General features: G+C 44.7%; 9 protein-coding genes and 3 pseudogenes across 12 annotated transcripts; 7 read left to right on the top strand and 5 right to left on the bottom strand.

The window, feature by feature from the left end:
- Positions 1–163: 163 nt before the first annotated feature.
- GGTG_07145 (hypothetical protein) lies at positions 164–568 on the bottom strand (the record flags this gene model as incomplete). Its single annotated transcript, XM_009224969.1, has 1 exon — positions 164–568. Exon 1 carries the CDS (start codon positions 368–370, stop codon positions 164–166), a length of 207 nt encoding a protein of 68 aa, XP_009223233.1. The 5' UTR covers positions 371–568.
- Positions 569–773: 205 nt separating this feature from the next.
- On the top strand, positions 774–2,558 carry GGTG_07146 (hypothetical protein). The gene is made up of 6 exons (XM_009224970.1): positions 774–988; positions 1,079–1,172; positions 1,246–1,330; positions 1,475–1,541; positions 1,641–2,204; positions 2,267–2,558. Exons 1-6 carry the CDS (start codon positions 844–846, stop codon positions 2,377–2,379), a joined length of 1,068 nt encoding a protein of 355 aa, XP_009223234.1. The 5' UTR covers positions 774–843; the 3' UTR covers positions 2,380–2,558.
- On the bottom strand, positions 2,473–3,900 carry GGTG_07147 (hypothetical protein; the record flags this gene model as incomplete). Its single annotated transcript, XM_009224971.1, has 4 exons — positions 2,473–2,716; positions 2,773–3,110; positions 3,181–3,241; positions 3,419–3,900. The coding sequence occupies 4 exons, from the start codon at positions 3,898–3,900 to the stop codon at positions 2,473–2,475; spliced, it is 1,125 nt and encodes a 374-aa protein (XP_009223235.1).
- A 1,270-nt stretch (positions 3,901–5,170) lies between these two features.
- GGTG_07148 (hypothetical protein) lies at positions 5,171–6,557 on the top strand (the record flags this gene model as incomplete). Its single annotated transcript, XM_009224972.1, has 7 exons — positions 5,171–5,246; positions 5,297–5,319; positions 5,547–5,637; positions 5,705–5,727; positions 5,802–5,839; positions 5,935–6,072; positions 6,161–6,557. 7 exons carry the CDS (start codon positions 5,171–5,173, stop codon positions 6,555–6,557), a joined length of 786 nt encoding a protein of 261 aa, XP_009223236.1.
- A 377-nt stretch (positions 6,558–6,934) lies between these two features.
- GGTG_07149 (hypothetical protein) lies at positions 6,935–9,432 on the top strand (the record flags this gene model as incomplete). The annotated part of the gene is made up of 4 exons (XM_009224973.1): positions 6,935–7,004; positions 7,677–7,760; positions 8,543–8,685; positions 9,064–9,432. 4 exons carry the CDS (start codon positions 6,935–6,937, stop codon positions 9,430–9,432), a joined length of 666 nt encoding a protein of 221 aa, XP_009223237.1.
- Positions 9,433–11,664: 2,232 nt separating this feature from the next.
- On the top strand, positions 11,665–11,736 carry GGTG_20142 (annotated as a pseudogene). The gene has a single exon. The product of its transcript is annotated as a tRNA-OTHER (tRNA).
- Positions 11,737–11,893: 157 nt separating this feature from the next.
- On the top strand, positions 11,894–11,965 carry GGTG_20143 (annotated as a pseudogene). Its single transcript has one exon. The product of its transcript is annotated as a tRNA-OTHER (tRNA).
- A 607-nt stretch (positions 11,966–12,572) lies between these two features.
- On the top strand, positions 12,573–15,134 carry GGTG_07150 (hypothetical protein; the record flags this gene model as incomplete). The annotated part of the gene is made up of 10 exons (XM_009224974.1): positions 12,573–12,661; positions 12,766–12,807; positions 12,963–13,073; positions 13,249–13,314; positions 13,426–13,462; positions 13,908–14,053; positions 14,249–14,297; positions 14,353–14,383; positions 14,538–14,627; positions 15,040–15,134. The coding sequence occupies 10 exons, from the start codon at positions 12,573–12,575 to the stop codon at positions 15,132–15,134; spliced, it is 756 nt and encodes a 251-aa protein (XP_009223238.1).
- A 327-nt stretch (positions 15,135–15,461) lies between these two features.
- Positions 15,462–16,976, bottom strand: GGTG_07151 (hypothetical protein; the record flags this gene model as incomplete). Its single annotated transcript, XM_009224975.1, has 6 exons — positions 15,462–15,548; positions 15,688–15,728; positions 15,848–15,953; positions 16,068–16,097; positions 16,750–16,774; positions 16,864–16,976. The coding sequence occupies 6 exons, from the start codon at positions 16,974–16,976 to the stop codon at positions 15,462–15,464; spliced, it is 402 nt and encodes a 133-aa protein (XP_009223239.1).
- A 4,337-nt stretch (positions 16,977–21,313) lies between these two features.
- Positions 21,314–21,386, bottom strand: GGTG_20144 (annotated as a pseudogene). The gene has a single exon. The product of its transcript is annotated as a tRNA-OTHER (tRNA).
- Positions 21,387–21,611: 225 nt separating this feature from the next.
- GGTG_07152 (hypothetical protein) lies at positions 21,612–22,265 on the top strand. The gene has a single exon (XM_009224976.1). It carries the CDS (start codon positions 21,821–21,823, stop codon positions 22,127–22,129), a length of 309 nt encoding a protein of 102 aa, XP_009223240.1. The 5' UTR covers positions 21,612–21,820; the 3' UTR covers positions 22,130–22,265.
- On the bottom strand, positions 22,170–23,267 carry GGTG_07153 (hypothetical protein). The gene is made up of 2 exons (XM_009224977.1): positions 22,831–23,267; positions 22,170–22,731 (listed from the first exon to the last, which is right to left on the bottom strand). The coding sequence occupies exons 1-2, from the start codon at positions 23,119–23,121 to the stop codon at positions 22,321–22,323; spliced, it is 702 nt and encodes a 233-aa protein (XP_009223241.1). The 5' UTR covers positions 23,122–23,267; the 3' UTR covers positions 22,170–22,320.
- Between the last annotated feature and the right edge of the window lie 250 nt (positions 23,268–23,517).

A 23,517-nucleotide genomic window follows, 5' to 3' on the forward strand; every position in this document is an offset into this window, starting at 1 on the left:
GGGGGGGGTATTATACAAGGGGTCGGGACGACGGAACGTCATGGTGCAAATCATTGTTGGCTTTGATCTGACTGCGCGCACGGGCTGGAGAGCGGGGACGTGTGGGCGCTCATGGGCCGCTTGACCTGCGGCGGCGGGCTGTCCAGGTTCAGCATACTCTGAACTAGCAACGACAGGAGCCGGGCGAGGGCTCCTTTCCTCTCCTTGGCGGCCGCGGCGGACCCGACTCGTCGAAATCAAGCATGCTGCGCACGGGAAAGTGGGCGCTGGTGTGCGGGGAGTCGGCGCCTCTAACCCTGGTCGAGGCAGTGCCCTCGAGGAACATCAGCGCGTCCCGGCCCTCGTCGTCGAGCATAGCCTCCATGCTCATTGGTCGCGATAAGGTGTCTGCCAGGTCATGTTATGTGTTGGGAATGCTATCTTATTTCTCCAGCCACATGGCCGCTACGGTCGGAGCTCTAGGCCATTTGCGGGGACCAGCCCTCGAATAAGCACCGCATGCTCGCAGCAGGACTGCCAGGGCCTGCGCCAGGATTTCAACGAAAATAAGAGGAAGCCATCGAGATATTGAGCCGCGGCGCCAGGGTCGCGGAGCCGTCCCGCCAGCCTATCCAGCGTAAGTTCGTTCGTGGCACTCCGGCTTCAGTGAGCACTCACTAACATGTTTACAGTCGGTGATCTGCTGACGCAGATGCCGAGGCATCCCTATGCTCGAGTCAGCCACGGTCGTCGCATTGGCATCAATGAGGCGCTCCGGCACAAGGCCTGGGGACCGCTGCTGTCTGACGTACCGCGAAGACCCAAGGCAGACGACGGAGTAACGGGCGGAGCAGTGTCGTTGATATGGTTCAACTTTGCGACCAAATTCTGAGTCCGGCTTTCGTCTATTGGGCGCCCATTAGGGTGCGAATTACGCAGTATCGCTACTGGCGGCATGTCCACTCCGATCAAGCGCCTTCGACCCGTCAGGTCTGGAGGAGAAGTCGTGGTGTGTTGTCTGACAGCAGTGCAGATAAGAACGGATTCAACGTCGACCTGTCGCAGACCGAGACTGACAGGCTGTCGGACGCGGAAAAAGACCAGCTCATCCTGGGCTCCAAATACCTCCAGGTCACTTGGTACACATACACCGGCTTCCTGTGGTGCATGAAGGCATGCCTACTGTTCTTCTAGTGAGTCAAAGCGAAGCGGCGCACTGCCTTGCAAGCATTTCCAGGCCAAGATCGCTGATGGCTGCCCCTCTAGCGATCGCTTGAAGTTCAACCTTTGGACGTACGACTGGGTGTTCAAGGCGCTGTGCTGGGCCACCTTCCTGTCGTATGTTACTGTGGTGCTGACTATCAGCCTGAGCTGCCTGCCGTAAGAATCGCTCCCTGTCTGTCCTCAGCCCCCGCGCAGTTCCGAGAAGGTGGCAAGTCGTACCGCGTATCGCTCACACGCAGCTCGCAAGCCCAGCTACGATAGAAACTTCTAGGTGCAGCCGCTCCCCTCGCCGGAGTGCCTCTTCCAGGGGCAGAACCTGATCGTGAGCGTGGTGCTGAGTACGTAGCCAATTTCCGACCCCAGCGATCACTCGTAGGGGACGCAGCTAACGCGATCGCTAACTACCGGCTGTTGCGCCTCGCACTCCTTTTGGCTAGACATTCTCACGGACGCGGCCATACTGAGCCTACCCCTGCCTGTGCTCCAGGACCTGCGCACGCCGCCGCTCAAGAAGGCCCTGGTGGCGTTGCTGATCTGCTCGGGCTTCTTCGTCATCTCGGCCGCGGCGGTCCGACTGACCGCGACGCTGGACGCGGCGCCCTCGGCCGTCACCATCAACAGATGGGGCATCCGCGAGTGTGAGATCGGGCTGGTCGCCATCAACACGCCCGTGCTGCGGCCGCTCTTCACGCGCAAGTTCTGGGCGCGCCGTAGCAGCGACAGCAGAATCGGCGGAGAGGGCGATAGAGGGGCCGGCGGTGCCGCGGCTCACCATCACCACCACCGCGGATGGGGACGTGGATGCTGCTTCTTCGGCGTGACCTTGGACTCGCTCGCGGCCCCGGCGAGGACCAACGGGCGAGGGGGAGGAGGCGGCGGCGGCGGCACCTGGACCGTGGGTCACCTGCCGCAGCACGCGAGGACGGATGCGGCCGGCGCGGCTCACGAGCAGCCGCCTTGCGGGAGACAGCAAAGAGGCTGGCGGAGGGCAGCCTGCCCCGGTCAAGCGACACGGCTTGCGCCCTCGTTGGGCCGAGCACCAGTAGCCTACATGCAATGACAGGCGTCGCGACGGACCAGATGGAGAGAGGGAGGCTGCCGGCGGAGAAGAGGGAGCCCCAGGATGTGGCAGCTCGTAGCTACGGCACGCTCCGGAGGACTCAGCATGCAAGCTGACACTTCGCCGGCCCACCGTGCGTGGGCCGAAGTAAAGATCCCAGCCTACCGCCCCGGCCTCGACTGCACGCGAGGGCTGGGCTAGCGGAGAACCTAGAGAGTTCGGTGCTGGATGCGACCCCGCGCGGACAGCGTGATGATAAGCTCCCGGAACGATCGCAACCCATGGAACCGCCCAGAGAGCTCGGTGAGTACGGTCGATGCCTTGTGCACAGAGCTGAGGACCTGTCCTAGAAACAGAGGGTCTTGCGCCAGTCCCAGCCGGCGCGTGAGACAGACGAGGATCACGGCCGCCGAGAGAGCATCGTACATGTCCAGGAAGGTGCCTCTGACCTGGCTGCGAGATCCCGAGCGAACATAGAGACAGTCTATCAGCTTCCGGCACGAGTCCACCGCGTCTTTCTCGATGTCTGCAATGCTCCCCAGCAGGACTTCGGCATCGCAAGCCTCTGGGCGCGGTAGACGGGCTGGACGATGCGCATGATTGTGCGGCACGCAAGCTGCTCGATGCAGCCGTGCCACTCGGCCGTCGTGATGCGGAGACCTCGTGCGGGCGGACCGGAGTCTCGCCAGAAACACAGGTTGCTGTACGAGAACATGGGGTCCGCCCCGGAAGCGTCCCGCAGGCTCGACATGACCTGTGCCTGGCGGATCAGATGCCGACAAGCAGCCGCCTTGGCCCCGGCTGCGGGTGTGCAAGGGACAGACGACTCGTCGCTCTCTGGCGGGCTCTGGAATACGGCACATTTTGTGGTTAACGCAGCCGACGCGCAGATGGTTCTGCGTCTCTGCTTGGCTCACCTGTATCCCGATGTCGCTATCCTGGATTCTGAACGGCCTGTCCATGACGGAGCTGAACGCACTAAGTACCGGCGGCGTCAGTCAGTCAGAAGACGCAGGGAAGTCGGACCAGTCATGCTGGGCGATACACATCGATCATGCACGTAGAGGGTCTAGAACAGCCACCTCGAGTCGTACTGTTCAGCGCCAGCCAGCGCCTGGTGGGAGCCAGAATCCTTGTGCAGTCCGGCCGAGATACAGGTCTTCATGGCCAGGTCCATCAGAGGCCGAGCCGCCGCTGGGGCTGAAGAGAGAGTAGACCAGAAGCATGCAGATGCAGTGCAGCGCATCCAGCGTGCGGGACGGGTGCAGCGCGAGCCTCAGCAGCCTCACCGCGGACCCGTGCAGGCTTGCGGCTACGTAGGCGAGCCCGGCAGATTCCGCGGACATCATGATGCCGATCACGGCCGCCATCAGCGCGTTGAAGCGGCGCATCGGAGGAACAGAGGCCACCCCGACCGGAGACGGGGCTGCGGCAAGCACCTCTTCGAGATGCTCGAGAAAGCAATCTTCGTCGAGATACGAGGGCACCAGGACATGGATGCTCGAGTTCACGAACCGCTGCACGTGGCTCAGCAGGGCGGCCCGGCTCAGCGGGAGCTGGTGATCGTCGAGCAGTTTGGTGGGCCGCGACGCAGACGCCACGGACGGGTCGTGTCCGGCCACGGCTAGGGCCGCCATGACAACCTCGGCGTGGGCCAGCCGGTGCGGGGCGGCCTCGGTTCTTATCTATGTTTCGCCCTTGTTATGTTTAATAAATAGACTTTCGAGAACGGGTGTCGCTGAGTAAGCAAGTCAGCGATACGACATATGCGTTCATGAATCGAATCTGGGCAAGGCCGTGCCATCACTGCCGGTATCCTCTTTCCACGCTTCGAGAGCAACTATCCACCGATGATAAGTACAATATGGTTAGCGAGTGACGTTCTGTATGTCGTAGATTCGGCTAGAAGCGGTGAGCAATAGGTGGAAGCGCTAGGGGGCCCAACTCACGAAGGCTTGTTCCTCGAATACAACGACGGCGATCGCCGCTGCATTTCCCAAAGGTTGGATCAGAAGGTATGGTAATGCTAGTCGTGAGCTCTTATAAACACAACTTGGAGCGAGGTTGTGTCCAGGCGTTGGAACGGCGGAGCTTGTAGCATGTTTGGGAGCAAAAGTCGAGCCACGCTTGAGGCCTAAGGCGTTAAACCGCTAACTTCACGTGATTAGGCCGCAACGCCGCAAGCGTCTACGTTGTGAACTGGCCCCTGCATGCTCGCGCAGCAACAGCTGCTCTCAATGACTTCCTTTATTATCACCTAATTGGCTGCAAGGAATGACCGCTCAGTAACGTTGCGCCTCAGCACATATCGGCCTTATCAGCCCAGCCCAGCCGAAACGAACCCCTCCCCATTCTCACCACCCGCCCCTCATTTTCCGTTATTCTTTTTGCGGGGTCTTAGCCAGCCTGTCACGCCGCTTCCACTTTCCCCGCCGTCCTCATATCCCCCCCCCTTTTTGCACTAGGTTGTGACCCTAAAGGCTGACCTTTCCCACTCATGAACAAACCGCCCACCAGCTATCTTGACAAACATGGCCGACAACTCTAGGACGAGAATTAGTCCGAGCCACCCTGCGGCAGATCTCGCCCCAAGGTCGTCTGACCAGGTGGTACCAATTCCCGCAAGCCCTGTCGATAGTTCAACACACCTTTCGGCTACTTTTTGCACGACACTCGTGCTGATGCTGACAACTTTGTACGTAATCAAAGACGGTGGACGACGATAACGATTCTGCGCTTGATGTAGTAACGATCTCCTTCCACCTTATTTTCCACCGACACTCTCGCGCAAAGTCTTCGAGGAATCTGCGTCCTTGCCCTAGGTTTTGACATGTGTTGACTAATGGAGCACAGAACTCCATTGGCGGGGACAGTGCTTCCCTAGCGTCAAGTATCCTCAAATACCGCATGGAGAACGGTCGGGCCTACCATGCTTTCAAGGCAGGATGCAAGTATCCCTGTGCCCGTGCAAGGACCGAAAGGTGTTAGTGCTGGGCCAGAGCATCATATGCTAACTGGGTGGGTGCTCGACAGCCTATATCCTCCCCAACGATGAGGTAATAAACGCCCTGGGGCCATTATTTCCCGCGCAACGTACCAAAACAGGGATACTGATTGGCATTTTCTCTTTTTAAATTACTCCCTCAGCTCGAAAATGAGCGTCTGAGTATGCCGTATTTTACACTGACGTAAGTGTATTTATAAACCGCGTCTGTTACTGAAAGAAGTGCGGTGAAATTCAGATCTCCAGCACGCATTGTGCGTTTTAACCACCGACCACCAGCTTTACATCTGCCCCGCCGGCAAGGGTAGCCACCAGATTCATCGCTGCCTGGATGCTGGATGTGGAACGGGCATCTGGGCCATGGACTTTGGTATGTCCGACCTTTGCATCCAAGGTTGTATCGTGGAGAAATATATACTGACAACGCTCGGATGCAGCCGACGAGCACCCAGAAGCACATGTAAGAGAAGTCAGCATTGTCGATTCCGCCAGAACATTGGCTTCAACGATTCCATAAGCACTAGCTCCATACAGGTGATCGGGGTCGACCTTAGCCCCATCCAGCCATCATTGTACGTTAAACTATATAAACATTGTGGGACCAGGGATGATTTCTGACGATAGTTTGCTAACGATGAAAACCGTGACGGCCTATGGTGGTCACCAGTGTGCCCCCAAACGTCACTTTCTATGTTGACGATCTCGAGGCGGAATGGACATACAACCAGCCCTTCGATTTTGTTTATACGCGTATGATGTCGGCCTCAATCGCGGACTGGCCAAAGCTGTTCGGGCAGGTTTTCGAGTAGGCGGACTGACTATTTTTTTTTACACCTTTGGACATGCGTTTGCCTGCGCAGAGACCGATATAATATTGACCATCGATCTCCCAGGAACCTCTCTCCTGGAGGCTGGATCGAGCTCCTCGACCCGGTTTCACCGATATACTGTGACGATGGGACGCTCCCCAAGGACAGTGCGATTTACCGGTGGAGCAACCTCCTGGCTGAGGCGGCCGCCAAGTTGGGCAGCCGGCTGGACTCGGGTCTGACTTATAAGGACCAACTTCTCGACGCTGGCTTCACGAACGTGGTACAGACCACGTACAAGTGGCCGATTAACGCCTGGCCCAAGGACCCAAAGCATAAAGAGCTCGGCGCCTGGAGCTACGAAAATACCATGCAGGCTCTCCAGGCAATCAGCTTGGCTCTTTTCACCCGCGCTCTGAACTGGACTGTCGATGAGCTCGAGTTATTCCTAGTCGAAGTCCGCAAGGACCTGCGGAATTAGAAATATCCACGGATACTATCGCATGTAAGTTGGGCCCAAAGTCGATGCACCTTTCGTCTTGGTATTGGTTGGCCGCTAACCGTTGACCACTGTTGAAATCCTCAACCGCAGCTTCGTCACTTATGGCCAGAGACCGGAGTGAGGCAGATTTTCCACTAGCCTAACGGTTAGATAGGAATTTGAGGCCCAGGTTTATATTCTCAATACCTAGTTAAGGAGACGTGGGGCGGTGAAGGCAAGTTGCCATATGTGCAAACTCGGGTTTTCCCCGTCCGGGATGTAATCCGCTAGTTCAAACCAGCTCAAGGAAGTCTAGGGCTAGGGAAGCACGAGAATCCTTCCGGACCGAAGCGGGCAGTCTTGCCGGCATCGACATCATGTTCGCCAACGTGGGCTACATGGGCAATTTGGTCTCGGGTGCGGCTGCCGAGGAGATCGCGGGTTCTCGTCGAGTGATTGGATGGTAGTCGCCAGATGCTCGTGGTTTTTTCTCGAGCGCGCCGAACGGTGTTCCGCGAAACCTTCTCCGAAAGAGGGAAGAGGAGAGAAAGGGAAAGACAGAAAATGCGAGGGCGGCATCGTCATTTCCACGAGCTCGAGGATCTACTTGATGGGCCGGTTAGTATTTGGCGGCGTAGGGTCTAGGCCCCACTGGCGCCAATCTTGGGCCAGTTTGCCGAGAATGGCTGGCTGGCTACACCCGGGGGACAAAAGTACCGCTCGCTTTTCCAAAAAAAAATTCAACGCCAAATTGCGCAAGGAATACCAGCGCCCCACAATATATATTAAAAAGTAACTTTTATTATATAATACTTAACTTGTTTTTATATACATTTTAATTTTAATTTTATTAATTTCCTTTATATTTAAGGTATAAAAAAATAAAAATAAAATATATATTTAAAACGTACTATATTTTTAAATGGAAATAATAAGCTAAAAATATATATAATGTAGGAAGGACTCTGGGGTGGAGTCCTATGCTCGTGGATCTCCAAACGGCGTAAAACTGAGGTTTGATAATTATCAAAAGGTAGTTAAGTCAAAGTGTTGTTATTCAGGTTTAAGGAGGAAGGAATCTTCCTGAAAGAGAGGGACGGATCCGACCTCCTTATATAGGTACAAAGGAGCTCTGGATGGCCGGTGCACAGATCCCGGATCTGTGCATGGCGATCCTCCAGAGCCTGTGCATGCGCTTGACAGGTAGGTTCCAACATATAACCTTAATTTAAAAATTTATACACGTAGTATTTAATAAGCAGTAAATTATATAAATTAATTATATATATATATATAACATATTGTTATTAATTAGTTATTAATTTTATAAAATACTTTTTTAATATATAAATTTTAACATTTAATTATTTATTTAATTATTAAATAACCGGTTCGTTTAAAAAATTTAAAAAGAGGGTATATGTTAGCTTTTTTATTTAAATTTATAATAAAACTTACCTCACTTTAATGCATGCATTTGGGGTAAAGTTATAGCATTTTAAAGTGGTAGCGTTAAAATAGGTAGCGAGCGGTATTTTTGTCCTCCCACTGTAGCTGCAGCCTGTGGCTGACGTTAGCACTGAAAGTTAGCCCTACTGGCTGCCAATGGCTGAGACCATGCACTGGCCAGATTCCGGGGCGCTCGGAACTGGAATCCAGACTCGATGGTTTCTGCCCTGGGAAAACGCGCCGTCCTATCACGAAGGAGCATGCGCTGGAGCTCCAAAGTAAACGGCACAATTATGTTACATTGCGTGCGCGCACTGCGTGGCATCAATCAGATAAGGAAGGGATCAGACGACAAGGGCTCGAGCCTTCCTGCCGGGTGCCGATCCTCCAGACGAGACTTGCATGTTTGGGTAGGACGCAGGGGGGCGGGTCTAGGCGTCATTATTCAGAGCCTCCTCTCTCCCCTTGCCGACGAATTCTCGGGGGCTTTTCCTTGGCGCCATGGTAGGGACCAGAACCTTCCGTTCTGGAAGCAGGACGAGGCAAGGTCAATTCGGTAGCGTTCTCGCACGACAGCAGCCGCATTGCATCCGCGTCGGACGACGAAACCGTTAAGATCTCGGACGCGGAGAACGGCACCTGCATCTCGGTCGACGACGACGTGACTCATCCAGGCTCAGTCTTGTTGCGTTAGACTGAGGGCGCAGGACTTCTGCAGGTAGAGAGGCAAGTAGATTTTTAAATCCAGAGCGGCGCGGTGGCCGGGGACGCTACAGTGTCAACAGTATTCGATCCTCTTCGTTGCTGGGATTTCATAAACACAATGTTAAAGAATTATCCAAAAACGCATTGGCTTCATACCTGGATGTATCAATCAGGAGGTGGCCACAGACGCGAGACGAGCGCGGTGCGACGCGTGCTTCCAGACGGGTGACGAAACGCATGGCGGCAAAGGAGCTGATTAACTGAGAACGCGAACCGTCCCACTGGTTGGTGGCAACAAAACCGCTGCGCTGCTGGCACACGGCGCAACACAAGGGCAAATCGCTGTCGAAAGTCGGAGACGACTTCACGCCGACGCTACGTCCTGTCTATCATATCGAATTGCTGCCTACAGCTGTGCCGCGTCATAGTTGCGCCCGAAGCCTCTGTGCTACATTCGTTCTCGGAGCGTTCATCCACGACATCCCAACATGGCGTCATGGCGCAAGCTCTACATCCGTCCAGGCCGACCGCGACGGACGACCTTGTCCGACGACTGCGGAGCGGTACCGATCCGAAGGAGTCCTACGCTCTACAGGCCTTGGCAAAGGAAATAATCAAGATCTTCGGAGATGAGCGCCGTCCCTCGCACGTGCCAGAGGCCGCTGCGCTCGCCACCCTAGTAGTTACCAAAATCTGTCCCGGGCGTTCAGCAACGCTATGATTCACGGTACAACAGACGGCAATTTCCTCGAACCCCAGCCCCTGGAGGCTTTTGTGTCTGGATACGGCAGCAGGCGGCGTAGGAATACCACATTTAATGCACACATATGGCCCAGAAGACCCTGCCCAGCTCCGAAGCGGCCCGGTACCCTGGCTCGAACTTGGGCGGAACATTTCGAGGCACGTGTCGATATCAAACGCCAAAAAGCCAACATGGGACCGAATGAACGAAATTTAAAGCGTCCTATTCATAATTAGCCACGAAATTTACAAAAGGGATTACGTACATACTTTGTAAGGAGGACTTGGGGGTGGAGTCCTTTGCTCGCGGAGCTCCAAACGGCATAAAACTAAATTTTAATAATTATTAAAAAGTAAATTAAGTTAAAGTGTTGTATTTAGGTTTAAAAAGGAAAAAATTTTGCTAAAAAAAAGGAACGGATCCAACCTTTTTATATAAAAAACAAAAAAGCTTTGGTTGCTTGGTGCATAAATTAAGGATTTATGCATGGAATTCCTTTAAATCCCGTGCATGCGTTTAATTAGTGGGTTTTAATACCAATTTTTTTTTTAAAGCGCATATATAATATTAAAAAAAAGGAAATTTGCGGTTTAAATGCGCAATAATAAATAATTTGCTAAATTTGTATTTTGGTTAATATGTAAAAAAAATGTTTGTTTGGATTGTTTCGCCGGATTTATGTTATTATTAAACAATAAACGTGGATGGAATTTTACGCTATAAAGCTGGAAGCCCGGGAATAAAATTAATATATTATAAATTTTTTATATAAATTTGCTGCCCTTTTTATTTATCGGTTAATAAAAAAGGCACTAAAATATGCGTGTTTTACCTGATACGTACTTTGTTTACCAAATTATATTTACTACGCTAGTTAAGCTATGCTTACCAGGCCAGCCTTGCTTATTACCTGGGCATAACATTAATAATCGGTAATTTTCCAATTGTTTATCGTGCTGCTATAAAGTTTTTTGCCGAAGCGCTAAGCAATAAGCTTTATAATGCGGTATATTATTTTTATCTTATGTATTTTGTGCTTTACAATTTCGTTAACGTGTTACAACCCAGCAGCTGTTACAGTTAGGCCTTTGCTTTTAAGGTAAGGCACCGGAGGAGTATCGAACAATAGCACGTAATTTGACAAATTGAGGGGATTTACAAGGTAACCTGGGTGCGGTTTGAATGCTTGCTCCAAAGGTTATTTGGAAGCTAACTAAAATTTAACTAATGCCAAAGCCTTAATTAAGAATTACTTAAGACAGTAGGAAATCCTTTCCTTTTTATACCTTAATAATTGTTCCTTTGGGGTTATGGATTAGTTGGTTTACAAAGCTAACTTAACGAGCTTTTTTAAGCTTTTTTTAAATTAGTGGCTTACTTTTTTTGCTTTTTTAATTTATTAATTCCAGGTGGTTACGTAATTCTTTACTTTTTATAAGGTTCCCGCGTTGTGCTACCTTTCCTTTTTGGCCAAAAGTGGTTGTTGGTTGTAACATTAAGTTCCTTTTCCAATGGCTAAGCCCTTTTGGCTACGTATTATTATTTTTTTTGCCTTTTTGTTAATTATAAGTACTTTTTTTCCTTATTATTTAACCGTTTCCTTTTTTTAATAAAATGTTCGGGCAAATTTAAAAACGTTCGGTTCGGAAAATTATCCAACGGTACGCTTTGCTATTTGCCGTTTTTAACTTTCGATTTTAATGCCTTTTTATTTTATTTATAAAGCCGTTGGTTTTCCTTTTTATTAAATGTTTTCGAAAAATTCCTTTTGTTATGCCGAATGCGTTCGTTTGGAACGTGCTTGGTGCAACGTTTTAAAGTTTTTTTTTAACCAATTGCGCAAAATTGCTAAGCAATATTCCAAGTTAAACGCCGAACTTGCTATTGCTAAGCGATTTTGCCGTTAGGCTGAAAAATTAATGCGTGCTAAAAGCGACCGGGTTTAACGTTTGCGCATTTAAAAGGATTTATGGTTTAAAAAAATAATGCGCGTTATTTGCCAAAAAATTAACAGCGTTAAGGAATTAAAGCGGGTGGAACGGGAAAAAAAAGCGCAAGCTATTGCCGGAGCGGCGGCCAGCCCTTTTTTTTGTTTTAACCCGATTTCCTTTTTTTGTTTTTTATTTAAGCAACGTTAAAGGTTAATCCTAACTTTAACCCGCTGGCCTTTTTTTAATTTGGTAAGTTGTAATTCTTTTAACAATTCCTTCCGGTTATGTGGCGCAGTGGTAGCGCGTTCGCTTTTGTAGCGGGAAATTTTGGGTTTAATTCCCGGTGCGACTTAGTTAAATCGATATAATCGGCTTGTTTGGCCGATCGTATCGGCTTGATTTTTTTCTTTTTTTTTTGCTAATTCCGAAGGTTTAGGGTTTGGTGTCGACCTTAAATTGCTTGCGCTCTTTTAATTTGGTAAGTTGTAATTCCTTTAACAATTTCCATAAGTTGTATGGCGCAGTGGTAGCGCGCTTGTTCTTGTAACGGGAGGATTTGGGTTCGATTCCCGGTGCGACTTTGAATTTTCCTTGCTTAACCTTTGGTTGGCGAGGAAGGTTTTGCTTTTTTTTTTGCTTAAACCTGCTAGCTTATCCTTTAAATATGCTGTAAGTGTTGGAACAGCATTGCGGTGCGCGTGCGATCCGGAAAGGGAGGTTGTTACAAGAGGCTCTGGGATCCTCCGGATCCCGCACGGGCCAACTTTATCTGCCTTAGGCAGAGCAGGGAACCACCCTTTGGGTAATCGTCCCTGCGCATATAAGGGGCAATCCTGTGCCTTTCTTTTAGCAAATAGATTCCTTCCTCGGTGTGCACAATAATAGTATTTTCCCCAAATCATTAAAATCGTTATTTACCTTTACCAGGAGATTTCCGAGCCTTAAAACAGGAGTACCAAACTTTTACTAACAGTAAGGTCCTTTTTCCTTTGCTTACCAAATTCCTCCGAATTTGGGGCGTTTCGCAAGCTCCAAAGTTATTGCTAACTTTTTTTTAAGCAATACTTTTGCAAAGCCTTTTGGCAGTTCCTAAGGTTTGTTATGTTTTTTAACGTGTTGTGCTTATCCCTTTATCTTTTTTACTTAACAAAATATTGCTTTTTGCGGTAACGCGTTCGCTTGTTAAAAATGGCCTTAATTTTTTACTTTTGGTTGGGGTTAATTTTTATTAATTTAATGCTTTTAAAGCCCGAAAGCGCTGGTTTTAACAAAAAAACGTAAAAAATTGGGTGGATTTGCATGGTTGGTAATAGTTAAAATTTATAATTTACCGGAAAAATAATACGGGTAACCCGAAAGGGTTCCTATTTTTTTTGTCCAGCTTGTTGCTTGGCTTTTTTATTTTAATATTAGCGCGTAAAAGGTAAGCGTTATCCTTTTTTTTAAAGGTTGGTTTTTCGATCCTTTTTTTATTGGTTTGTTTTGCCATTCGGTAGCGCAAATTTTCCAATTTATTTTAAAGGTTTTGGTATAGCTTGGTAAGCTTTATTATTTGGATTTTTGCTGTTAAGGCTTTAGGTTTGGCTTTGGGCTCGTTGTACGCCGTAAGGGTGTACCCATAATTGGCGTAAAACGGCGTTTCCTTTGTACTTTTATGTATAAAGCTATTGTAAGCGAATTGGGCAATTGGTAATAATTGGACCCAATTGTTTTGCTTGTAAGTAATATAATAATGCAAGTATTGCTTTATCGTTTTGTTGGTTTGTTATATTTATCCATCCGTTTGGGGGTAATACGTTGTTAATAAAGTATATTTTGCTTTAAAAAGCGTTGTAAGCGTTTTTTAAAATTTGTTTGTAAATAGCTTGTTTTGGTTTGTAATTAGTTTTTGCAATATCCCGTGGTTTGCTATTACGTGCCGAAAAAAAGCGTAAGCCAAAGTTAGCGCATCGTTACTTTTTTTGTAAAGTAAGTACAAAGCATATTTTGTAAGCCTATTTATTATTACCAATATATTGTTATATTGTATTTTTGTTAAAAGCTTTTTGGATTTAAATAATTTAACGATAAAATTTATGGTAATTTTTTGCTATGCCTTTTTAAGCGCTGGTAAAGGTTAAAGCAGCTTATAAAGGAAATGCTTGCTAAATTTATCCTTAGCGCATATTTAGCAATCCTTTATTACTTTTAGCATTGCTGCCCGAATTCCGGTAAACCCGTAATGCTATTGAAGCTTTTTTTATGTTTTGGTGGCTTTTAAGTGGCTATAAGCTGGCAGCTTATGGATTTCCAAAATCTTTTTTGGGGTTTAATTTTGCTTTTTGGTTGTTAAGGTTATTGCTTGCTGGGCTGGGACCAATGCTTTTTTTTAGCTTAAAGGCCAAAAGCGTTTTGGTTTTTTTTAAAATAACGATTTTATGGTTGCTCCGTTTGCTTAAAGCGTTTGCCTTTCCGTTTTCCAACCTTTTTCGGTATAAAATTTAAAGGTTATAATTTTAAAAATACTAGCTCCAACGGATTTAGCGTTTGTTAAAGTTTTGGCTTGTAATAAAATGTGCTAAATTTTTGTGGTTAATATATACCGTTATTTGGTGGTTTGCTTTACATAAATATACTTTCCATTTTTTTAAAGCTTTAATAATAGCGAAAAGCTTTTTATTATGGATTTGGTAATTTAATTTAAGTTTTTTGAATTTTTGTAAAAAAAAAAGCGCAAAGGTGCAACCTTTTTTCCTTATTTCGTTAATTTAATTGTTTTTCGATCGCGTAATTTAATGCGTTGGTTTCGATTTTAAATGGTTTGTTAAGGTTCGGGATAACCAGTATTGGTTCCCGTAAAATAACGTTTTTAAATTGCTTAAAAGCAATTTGTTTTCGAGCTTTCCAATAAAATTGGGTGTTGTTTTTGGTAAGGTTTGTAAATAGCGTAGCGCTATTATTAAACCTTTGCATAAACCGTTGATAAAAGTTAAAAATTTTTAAAAACGCCCGTACTTTTTGTACGTTAATAAACGCCGGCCAATTGGTTATTTCCTGTATTTTGGCTGGGTTTATTTTAATTTTTCCTAGCGTAATAACGAACCCGAAGAAAATTATTTTTTAAGCGTACCATACGCATTTGTTCGGGTTAATTAAAAGCTTTGCGTTTTGCAGCTTTTGCAATATTTGGTGCATTTGTTATTTGTGCTTTTTTAGCGTTTTTAAATATATTAAAATATTGTTTAAATACGCTAAAACGAAAATGTTAAAATGCTTTCGAAGCACGTGGTTAATTATTCGCTAAAACGTGGTTAGCGCGTTGGTAAGTTCGAAAGTTATAACCAACAATTTATACACGCCAAACCGTATTTGGAAAGTTGTTATCCATTTTTGGCCTTTTTTAATTCGAAGCAATTTATATGCTTTTTAAAGGTTTAAAGCCGTAAAGTACCTGGCTTTACCGAGCTTGTTGCGTAATTCGTTAATAAAAAACAAAAAATATCGATTTTTTATTGTAATTTTGTTTAATAATTGGTAATCGATGCATATTCGTTCCTTTTTGTTTTTTTTGGGCACAAATAAAATTCCGTATTTTATTGGAAATGTCAAAGGTTTAATTACCCCTTTTTTTAAATTCTTTTGTAATTGCTTTTTTAACCTTTTTTGTTGTTTAAAGTTAAATTGGTACAATTTTTAATATTTAAATTGCGTATTTGGTTTAAATTTAATTTTGTAATTAAACGGCCCGTATTTTGGAAGCACCGTTTTTAGGTTTTTTTGGAATAATTTCCAATACTTATGGTACTTTAAAAGTACGTTGGTTAATTGTTATAGCCTTTGCTTAAATTTACCGTAAAGCGTTGTTATAATTTTTTGTAATAAAGTTCGAAAGTTGTTGCTTTGCTTTGTTTCCGTTAAAATATTTTTTTTCGGCTTTATTTTTACATTGCTTGCGGCCCGCGGTTATTGGGCTTTTTTAATTGCTAGTAAAAGCTTTTATTAAAAATTGTTTTTTTTAATTAATTTTTAAATTATGCTTTCGTAGCTACGGGATTTTAAAAACCACATTTTCGTCCCGTATTTCCAACGCGTCCAGCGTTATTTGGAAGGTTTTGTTTCGGTATTAAAAATTAAAATAATTAATTTTAATATTAATCCATTTGTTGTTATATTTAATTGGCTTTCCTTTTATTATTGTAAAAAAGTATGGTTTATCCTTTTTGCGTATAGGAATACCGTATCGTAACATTGCTTATAATAATACGTAATTGCTTTAAATATTGCAATCGATTAATGTTTTTAAGCAATAAAAGCTTTATCGTACCCATATGTAAAAATATTGCTCGTTTAAACTAATTGTTATTGCTAAAGTTTTTGTTGCAAATGGTTATCCTTTTTGTAGCTTTGGTACAAACAAATTCTTTAATTTTTTGTTTCGAAATGTTCCGTTTAAAGCTTAAATGGGCTTATTTTCCATTTTTTACGTACCCTTATATATTTTAGGTTGTTAAGGTTGCTAAAAAGTTTATACAAGCTTTTTACATCCTTGTTGTACCGTATTGGTATGTATAAAAATTTATATTTTATTTGCTATGCTTCGGTTTTTTGCATAATGTGGATTTGGCATTCCAATTTTTTGCATTTTTGCTATTTTAAAATTTTGGCAATGCAAAGCATAAGCCATTAAAAGTTGGTTCGAAATACCGTTAACTTTCCGTACTTTTTAATAACAAACTATTTGGGTAATTGCTATACTAGCTTAAATTTAATAATTCGTTGGTTTGTTAATAAAAAAAAAAGTCGTTTCGAAGCTTTTAAATTAAATGTATTGCATAATTCGTAGCAAAGCACTTTTTCCAAAATAATTACAAATGCTTTTGGTAATTGGGCATAAAGCTATTATGGTTTTTTTTTTTGGTGCTGCTTCGTAACCTTTTAGCTTATTTTTAGCTATATGCTTGCAACCGGGTATACTTTCGGTACGTAATTGGGTGGTTGTTACCAAGCTAGTTAATAAAACGTTTAAAGTTATTTTTGGTTAATGTAATTTCGTAAAAAAGTACCGTTTTCGTTTAGCAAATTAACGTTTTAAAAGCGCCGTTAAATTTTAGCTTTGCTTTAAGCTTTTTCGCTTTTTTGGAATTATTCGATTACGGTTTTTAGGCGTGCTAAGTACAAACTTTTTTTTTGCTTTTGCATAGCAAACCCGCTTTAACGGAATGCTTTGTAGCTAGTTTAATTTAATATTGCTGCGCATGCATATGCTAAGCCGTCGGTTTTAATTACAACAAATTGGTTATGGTTTAATTTGTTCCTTTTTAGCTAACGTTTAACTTGCGTTTAAAAATCCTGTAAATTAATGCTTTAATTGCGTTTTAATTTATACCTTTATTAATACCGTTTTTAATATGCTGCCCGTATGTATTTTTGCAAAACGCGGGCGTTTTTAACGTACCGGCGGAAATTATTTAAACTTCCTTTATTGCTTTTTTTTTCGAACCCGTTGCTTTCGAACGTTACCCGTTCGTAAAAACTTTTATTTGCTACCCAAGCTTTAATTGGTTTAAAAATAGCAAAGTCCGGGTTTTGGAAAATTTTTACAATATTTCCCATAATTGGTTTATTTTTTTCTTTGTTGCTTTTTGGTTCGAAATTGGAAATTAAATTGGGTTTGGCCCAAAATTTTGGGCTAAACCTTTGTTAAATTGCTTCGTTTTTAAAGTTTTGCCCTTTAACAAAAGCGTTTAACACTTTTTTTTGTTCGGCAATACGCAAAAGCTATTTTTAAAGTATTTCGTTTTGTAGCTTGGGGTCCTTTCGAAGGTTTTTGTTAATTTAAGCTTGGTTATTTTTGTTATTGGAACCGGTTAAATTATTATTGCAAATTGCTATAAGGTTTTTTCGTTTGGTTATAACCAATTGTTTGCAAAAAAACCACCTTATTGCGTTTTTGTTGGAATGGTAAGCAACGCAATGGTTGTTCGTATATGCAATTTAAGAAAACGCCGGGCCAAAATAACCGTTATCCTTTAAATTTATCGTTCTTTTTTTGGTTGCTACTGCTGCTTTGGGTTTATTGCTTTAAAATATATTTTTTTATTCCTTTTTTTAAAAGCAATTTTTTTTAATGTGCCTAAATTATTTATACTAAAAGCATTTGCCATTTTTAAAGTTTTGGAATTTGCGCTTTCTTTGCTTTTAATACGTAGCGCCGGCGTTAAAATCCATGGGGCCAAAATAATAACTATAAGTTATGAATTTGTTGCGGTTAAACCGTTGTTGCGGTTAGTTGCTTTATATTACAAATTTAATTTTTTGGCTTTTTTTTTTAAGCGGCGCTCGTACAATTTATCGCTGGTTTTAATTACGATAGCAATGTATTTAGCAAAAAATTTGGGTTGGTTAACCTTTAAAACTTCGTTTTTTACGTTATTTCGAAACTTATTGTACAAATGGGCCATTTTGGTTTGGTTGGTTTAGTTAAGCTTGTTAATAAAGCGTTAAAAGTTGGAAACGTATCCTAACGCTGCGCTTTTTTGTTAAAATTAAAAATTTTTTTTTCGGTAATTCGCTATTCGTTAATTTGGTTAAATACGTTAGTAACTTTTTTTTCGAACCGGGCGAAATTAGCAAAAACAACCTATATTTTTTTTGCTTTCGTTATAACTTTTAAAAAAGTTTGTTTATCCGGGCTCGAATTATTCTTTTACTTTACTTTTAAAGCAAATGGCCGCGTAAGCAACTTTTTATTTTTTAATTGTAAATTAAATTTGGTAAAAAGCGAAATACTTTCGATATTTGGTTAGGAAAGTTTTAAAAGTGCTTTTTTTGCCGTTGTACCGGTTAAAAGTAAGGAATTTATAAATTCGAACCGCCGTTTGCGGAACGCTAGCTTATTGCTTAAATTGGGTAAAATTTGCGGTTATAGCTATAAATGCGGCTTTGGCTTTAGTTACCTTTGTTATGTTGTAAGTTTTGCTTGCGTAATTAAAATGCTTGTTATTCCTTTTTGTAAAGGATTCGCCGCTTTTGGTTGCCATTGTTACTGTTCGGTACCGGTTCGGGTGCTAAACAAAATTAGTTAAAATGTTACAATTAAGCTTTTGCTTTTAAAGTAAAGCACCGGAAAAGTATCGAACAATAGCACGTAATTTAACAAATTAAAAGGATTTACAAAGTAATTTGGGTGCGGTTTAAATGCTTGTTCCAAGGGTTATTTGGAAGCTAATTAAAGTTTGATTAATGCCAAAGCCCTAATTAAAAATTACTTAGGATAGTAAAAAATCCTTTCCTTTTTATACCTTAATAATTGCTTTTTTAGGGTTGTGGATTAGTTGGCTTACAAGGCTAACTTAACGAGCTTTCCTAAGCTTCCTTTGGATTAGTAGCTTACCTTTCCTGCTTTTTTGATCCATTAATCCCAGGTAGTTACGTAACTTTTTACCCTTTATGGGGTTCCCGCGTCGTGCCACCCCTCCTTTTTGGCCAAAGGTGGTTGTTGGTCGTAACAGCAGCAAAGCTGGCATCAAGTTACAAGAAAAGGCTTGGGGGAAAGCAAAAAGCGGGGTCGTTCCTTGGTTACGTAACCCAAGCAGGTAATATGTTAAAGATTAACATATTAAGCATTAACGGTAATATAAAGGATATAAACATATTTTACATATTAACCCTTTTAAAAAAACGCTTGGGGTATAAAAAGGAACGGTTTTTTATTGTTATAAGTAATTTTTAACTAAAGTTTTAGCATTAATTAATTTAAGTTAGCTTCCAAGTAGCCCTTGGAGCAAGCATTCAAACCGCACCCAAATTACCTTATGAATTCCCTTAATTGTCCAGTTACGTGCTACTATTCAGTACTCCTTTAGTGCCTTACTTTAGGAGCAAAGGCTTAACTGTAACAACGGTTTGGCAAAAAGGAAGAATACTAAAGCTTTAGGGTATAAAAAGAAAGGGTTTTTTTAATTTTAAATAGTTTTTAACAAATGCACCGATTATTCGAATAATATTCTGGCCTTTTTCCGGCATTTATTTGGCGCATGCAATAAGGGAAAAAATTCACTTGTTTTGGGCCAAAAAAGGATATAATTATAAAGTTTGGGCCTTTGTAAGCCCCGTGGCTTGGGCTTGTAGCTTGTGCCCGTGGCTTGGCCCCAAGGCCAAGCCTTTGTATATAAACCCTACCTTTGGCACCCCTTTGGCGCCAAAAGTTCTTTTTTTTTATACGCAATACAAATGACCTTTTAATTAAACCAATTAATAGGGTTTGTTGCGTGTTACCCGTGGGATTTTTCCCAGCGGGGAAGCCTCCGTGCCCGGCTTATTTAAGCGAACAAAAAGGTGCTTAATGCTAATTAATGCAAGTTAATTAATATTAAAAGCTTCGTATTACCCTTTGGGGAGGGTAATATTAAGCTTAAAAACAATCCGTTATTTAGCAGCGCATGTTTTAATAAGCGTTGCAATTTCCAAAATGGGTTAATTTGTTAATTTTTAAATTTTCGTAAACTTTTGGCCAAATCGTGGCTACTTTTGGAAAAAGGCGTTGCGTGGCCCCTGAAGGGACCGATTTGTAACTTTTTAAGCCATAAAGGCTTCCGGACCAAAAGGTTACTTGCACAAAAGCGAGCAGCTCCTTTACCCACAAGCAATAGCTTCGGCTATTCGGCAAGGCTTTGGCTATTCGACAAGCACCCCCAATACCGATAATCCGGCACGCACGCACGCACGCACGCACGCACCAAGCCACCACCAAGATCGAAACGCTCCTTCCGGCTTGCACTTTGGCCGGAGGCTTGCATGCGCACAAATAAAAAGTTGCCTGTATTGGAATAATATTCCGGCCTTTTTCCAGCATTTATTTGGCGCATGCAATAAAGGAAAAGATTTATTTGTTTTGGGCCAAAGGAGGGTATAATTATAAGGTTTGGGCTTTTGTAAGCCCCGTGGTTTGGGCCCGTAGTTTGTGCCCGTAGCTTGGCTCCAAGGCCAAGCCCTTGTATATAAACCTTACCTTTGGCACCCTTTTAGCGCTAGAGGTTCTTTTTCCTTATGCTTAACACAAGCATGCACAATATAGGACCTTTCCCCAGATTACAGAGATCTTTGTTCATTACTTTTGGAAATTTCTGAGCCGTTTAACAGGAGTACCAAGCTCTTACCAACACCGACATTAATTAATTTAAGTTAGTTTTTAAATAACATTTAAAGCAAGCATTTAAGCCGCACCCAAGTTATTTGTAAATCCCTTTTAATTAATGAGTTACGTGCTACTGCTTAGTGCTTTTTTAGTGCCTTACTTTAAAAGCAAAGGCTTAACTGTAATACGCGCTACAATTTACGCGCTACAATTTACGCGCTACAATCTTAAGTAGCACATTACGATCCGGGTTTTATTTGCGAGGTTTATGCAACCAAATTAGCAATTTCCTATTTTATTATAGTGCTTACAAATTTAATGCATTGGGTTTTACCTTGTTTAGTTAAAGCGTGCACCTTTTTATTTCCGGGCCAAGCGCGCCTTTTCGAAAGCAAACTTTTTTTTTCGTTGCTTTGTATCATTATTTTATTAACCAATTTTGTTATTGGGATTGCATTTATTGTATCGGTACTGTTATTTTTCGTATTTTCGATTTCGGCGCTATTTTTTCAATAGCTTATCGGATTTATTTCGGGCTTAAAATCTTTTTTTTTTTTTGCCTTTATAAGCCCGTGCGTTCATAATTCGTATGTGCTTATAGGGTTTAAAGGTAAGGAACCCTGCTAACGAGCTACGAGTGGCTTCGTTAAAGTTAAAGGAAAGTTGCATATGCATTTGCAATGGGGCTTGTCGATATTAATAAGGGCTTCGTTGTTATTTATGGGTCGTTTCGTTGTGGGGACCAGCGTTTGGAGAAACGTTGGGTGGTTTAAGGCCATCGATTGCATTATACGCGCGCGAACAAAAAGCCTGGTAACCTCGACAGGATTCGAACCTGCACCCTCCGAAGAGAGTCTCCTGGCGCTGAACCACTGCGCCATGAGGCCAAAAATGGGTAATATAAAAGCAAAGTCGCGAAAATTTGCAGGTTAAAAGCAGAATAGGAATGAGATTGTAAAGTCGAAAGTACGGAAAAAGAACGTCGTGGGAGCAGCGCTTTTTTTTATTTTGCTGCCCGAGCCAGTGTGGGGCGCAAAGGTTGAAATTCGGCGCTAACCCGAATTGGGAGAGCCGCTAAACCCGGCGGGCAGAACACCACTTTCCAGATTACAGCCGCATTTTGGGTGTCGACTTCGAGTAACACCTCATGTATATTGCACAAGCGCCAGGACCAAGCAGGGGCCAAACCCATCTTCTCCCTTCCCAGCAAACGGCAGTGGATTTGAGGCGGATGACTACGCAACATTCGAGCAGACGTGGGAAAGACACTGGATCCTCTACCGCAAACCGGCCATGACACAGTCCGGCCCGTTCGGCCTCCATGGGGGCCACCATTGGCATTGCCATCGGCATCGCGTGCGCCATCCTGCTCCCATTTACACTGCATGTCGTGGCGCGCTGTCGCCGAAGAGACGCCAAGCGAGGCACCAAGGAGGGACCAGACTCCGAGAGTTTCCCTCTGATGGCTCGTTCCTCGTATAGCGACTTGGAGGTCTTGCCTGAGATGGACCCCCAGGTCACGTCGCACGACATCAGCTACCCTCTCGCGCACGAGCTCAGCGCAGATTGCGTGCCGAGCGAGCTGCCGGAAAGATCACGGACCCCTATCTCACGGAGACGGAGCATTTAACTGCTGAGATTGTGGAGGTTAGGAGGGCAAGGGCGGTTTGGTGGAGATCAATATGGTCATCCTAGGATTTGACGTAGAATAGACACAACTAGCTATCCATTAGCATATAAAAACGACTTGTTCCTTTGTTCCGTCCCCCAAATCGATGAAAGACGCAAGGACACGAAGCGCACGAGCTCATATCAGTTCCCCTAAGCCCTCTTCCTAACCCCGCGGCCGTCGTCCACCACACAGCCCGACAGCCCGACGCCGGCGAGGAAGGCGACGCGCAGGCACCAGTCCCAGGCGACGATTCCCAGGCTGCCCCAGTCCTCGGCGCGCCAGGCGCGCGGGTCGGCTCGGCCCTGGGCGGCGACGCTGGTGAAGTAGCTCCACAGCATGACACTGTCGACGGCGAGGGTGGAGGCCTGGGCGACGCGCCAGACGCGCAGCTCGCGCGTGGCGCGCGGCAGCAGCGCGCTCAGCACGCCCGAGCCCAGGTACCAGGCCGCAACGTGGTGCAGCAGCTGGCCGTAGAGCGGCGGCAGCGGCGCGGCGGCCTGCATGGCGGTCGGGAAGAAGGCGGTCAGGATGATGCTGGGCTTGGCCAAGGTTGCGACGGTCTGGTTTGCGAGGTGGGGGATGCGAGTGGTTAGAGGTTCAAGTCGTTAGCGGGTTTGTCGGGGCAGGCTGGGGGCTGGGGCTTGTCGTCAAGTACGTGCCGTTCCGAATGACACCAGCGGGTCGACCCAGGCGAACTGGAACCAGTACAAAGCCGGTATCCTTGTGAGCTGGAGGGCAGCCATCGTATCGTGTATTTTGGCCGGGTTTGCAGGATATTGATGGTGGAATCTAAATGATGATACCGTGACGGGCCGGGAGGTTGTTCCACAAGTGAGCTGCCCTTGGCCCGGCGCACATATATAGGGCGCGCTGGTGATATATACCCCCTGATGCCCTGGAATTTCAGGGGCATAGGTAACAGGTATGTCGCTAGTCAGGCGCACAGTCATTGATCGTTAGGTCGCCCGCTCCTCCCAAACTTAAACCTTATCGCGCCGACGTTTCCGGTTGCTACGAAGACCAGACATCATATTTTCTCGCCTTTCCTCGCCTCTCTTCACCGCTCCTTTTCTTCCTGGTTGTAAATCTATCTTGGCCTAGACGATTACCATTGTTCAAGCTATAAAATCAGGTGCCGCTCCGCTAATTTGACGCCTGCACGGCCCTCCGGGGGCAACCGTCAAATTGCCCTAATTTTAATTTTAGTTATTTAAGGCAAAAGAATAGAGTAACATTGCTTTTTTTTTTTTAATGTTTTAACTCGTACTTCGGATAACACAAAAAAGCAATGAAGGCGTCAGCGAAGCCTGAAAGCGTAACTGTTCTTTTTATTTTTATTAATTTTA

This window comes from Gaeumannomyces tritici (assembly GCF_000145635.1).
Source record: "Gaeumannomyces tritici R3-111a-1 unplaced genomic scaffold supercont2.3, whole genome shotgun sequence".
NCBI lineage: Eukaryota > Fungi > Ascomycota > Sordariomycetes > Magnaporthales > Magnaporthaceae > Gaeumannomyces > Gaeumannomyces tritici.

Bases quoted from the DNA above. Each gene is read 5' to 3' on its own strand.
- GGTG_07146 (XM_009224970.1), top strand. From the start codon at position 844: ATGGTTCAACTTTGCGACCAAATTCTGAGTCCGGCTTTCGTCTATTGG. The intron at 1,173-1,245 runs GTGAGTCAAAGC...CTGCCCCTCTAG, and splicing joins GCATGCCTACTGTTCTTCTA to CGATCGCTTGAAGTTCAACC. The intron at 2,205-2,266 runs GTCAAGCGACAC...ATGCAATGACAG, and splicing joins GCGGAGGGCAGCCTGCCCCG to GCGTCGCGACGGACCAGATG.
- GGTG_07152 (XM_009224976.1), top strand. From the start codon at position 21,821: ATGGGGGCCACCATTGGCATTGCCATCGGCATCGCGTGCGCCATCCTG.
- GGTG_07153 (XM_009224977.1), bottom strand. From the start codon at position 23,121: ATGACTGTGCGCCTGACTAGCGACATACCTGTTACCTATGCCCCTGAA. The intron at 22,732-22,830 runs GCACGTACTTGA...CTCGCAAACCAG, and splicing joins CGCTGGTGTCATTCGGAACG to ACCGTCGCAACCTTGGCCAA.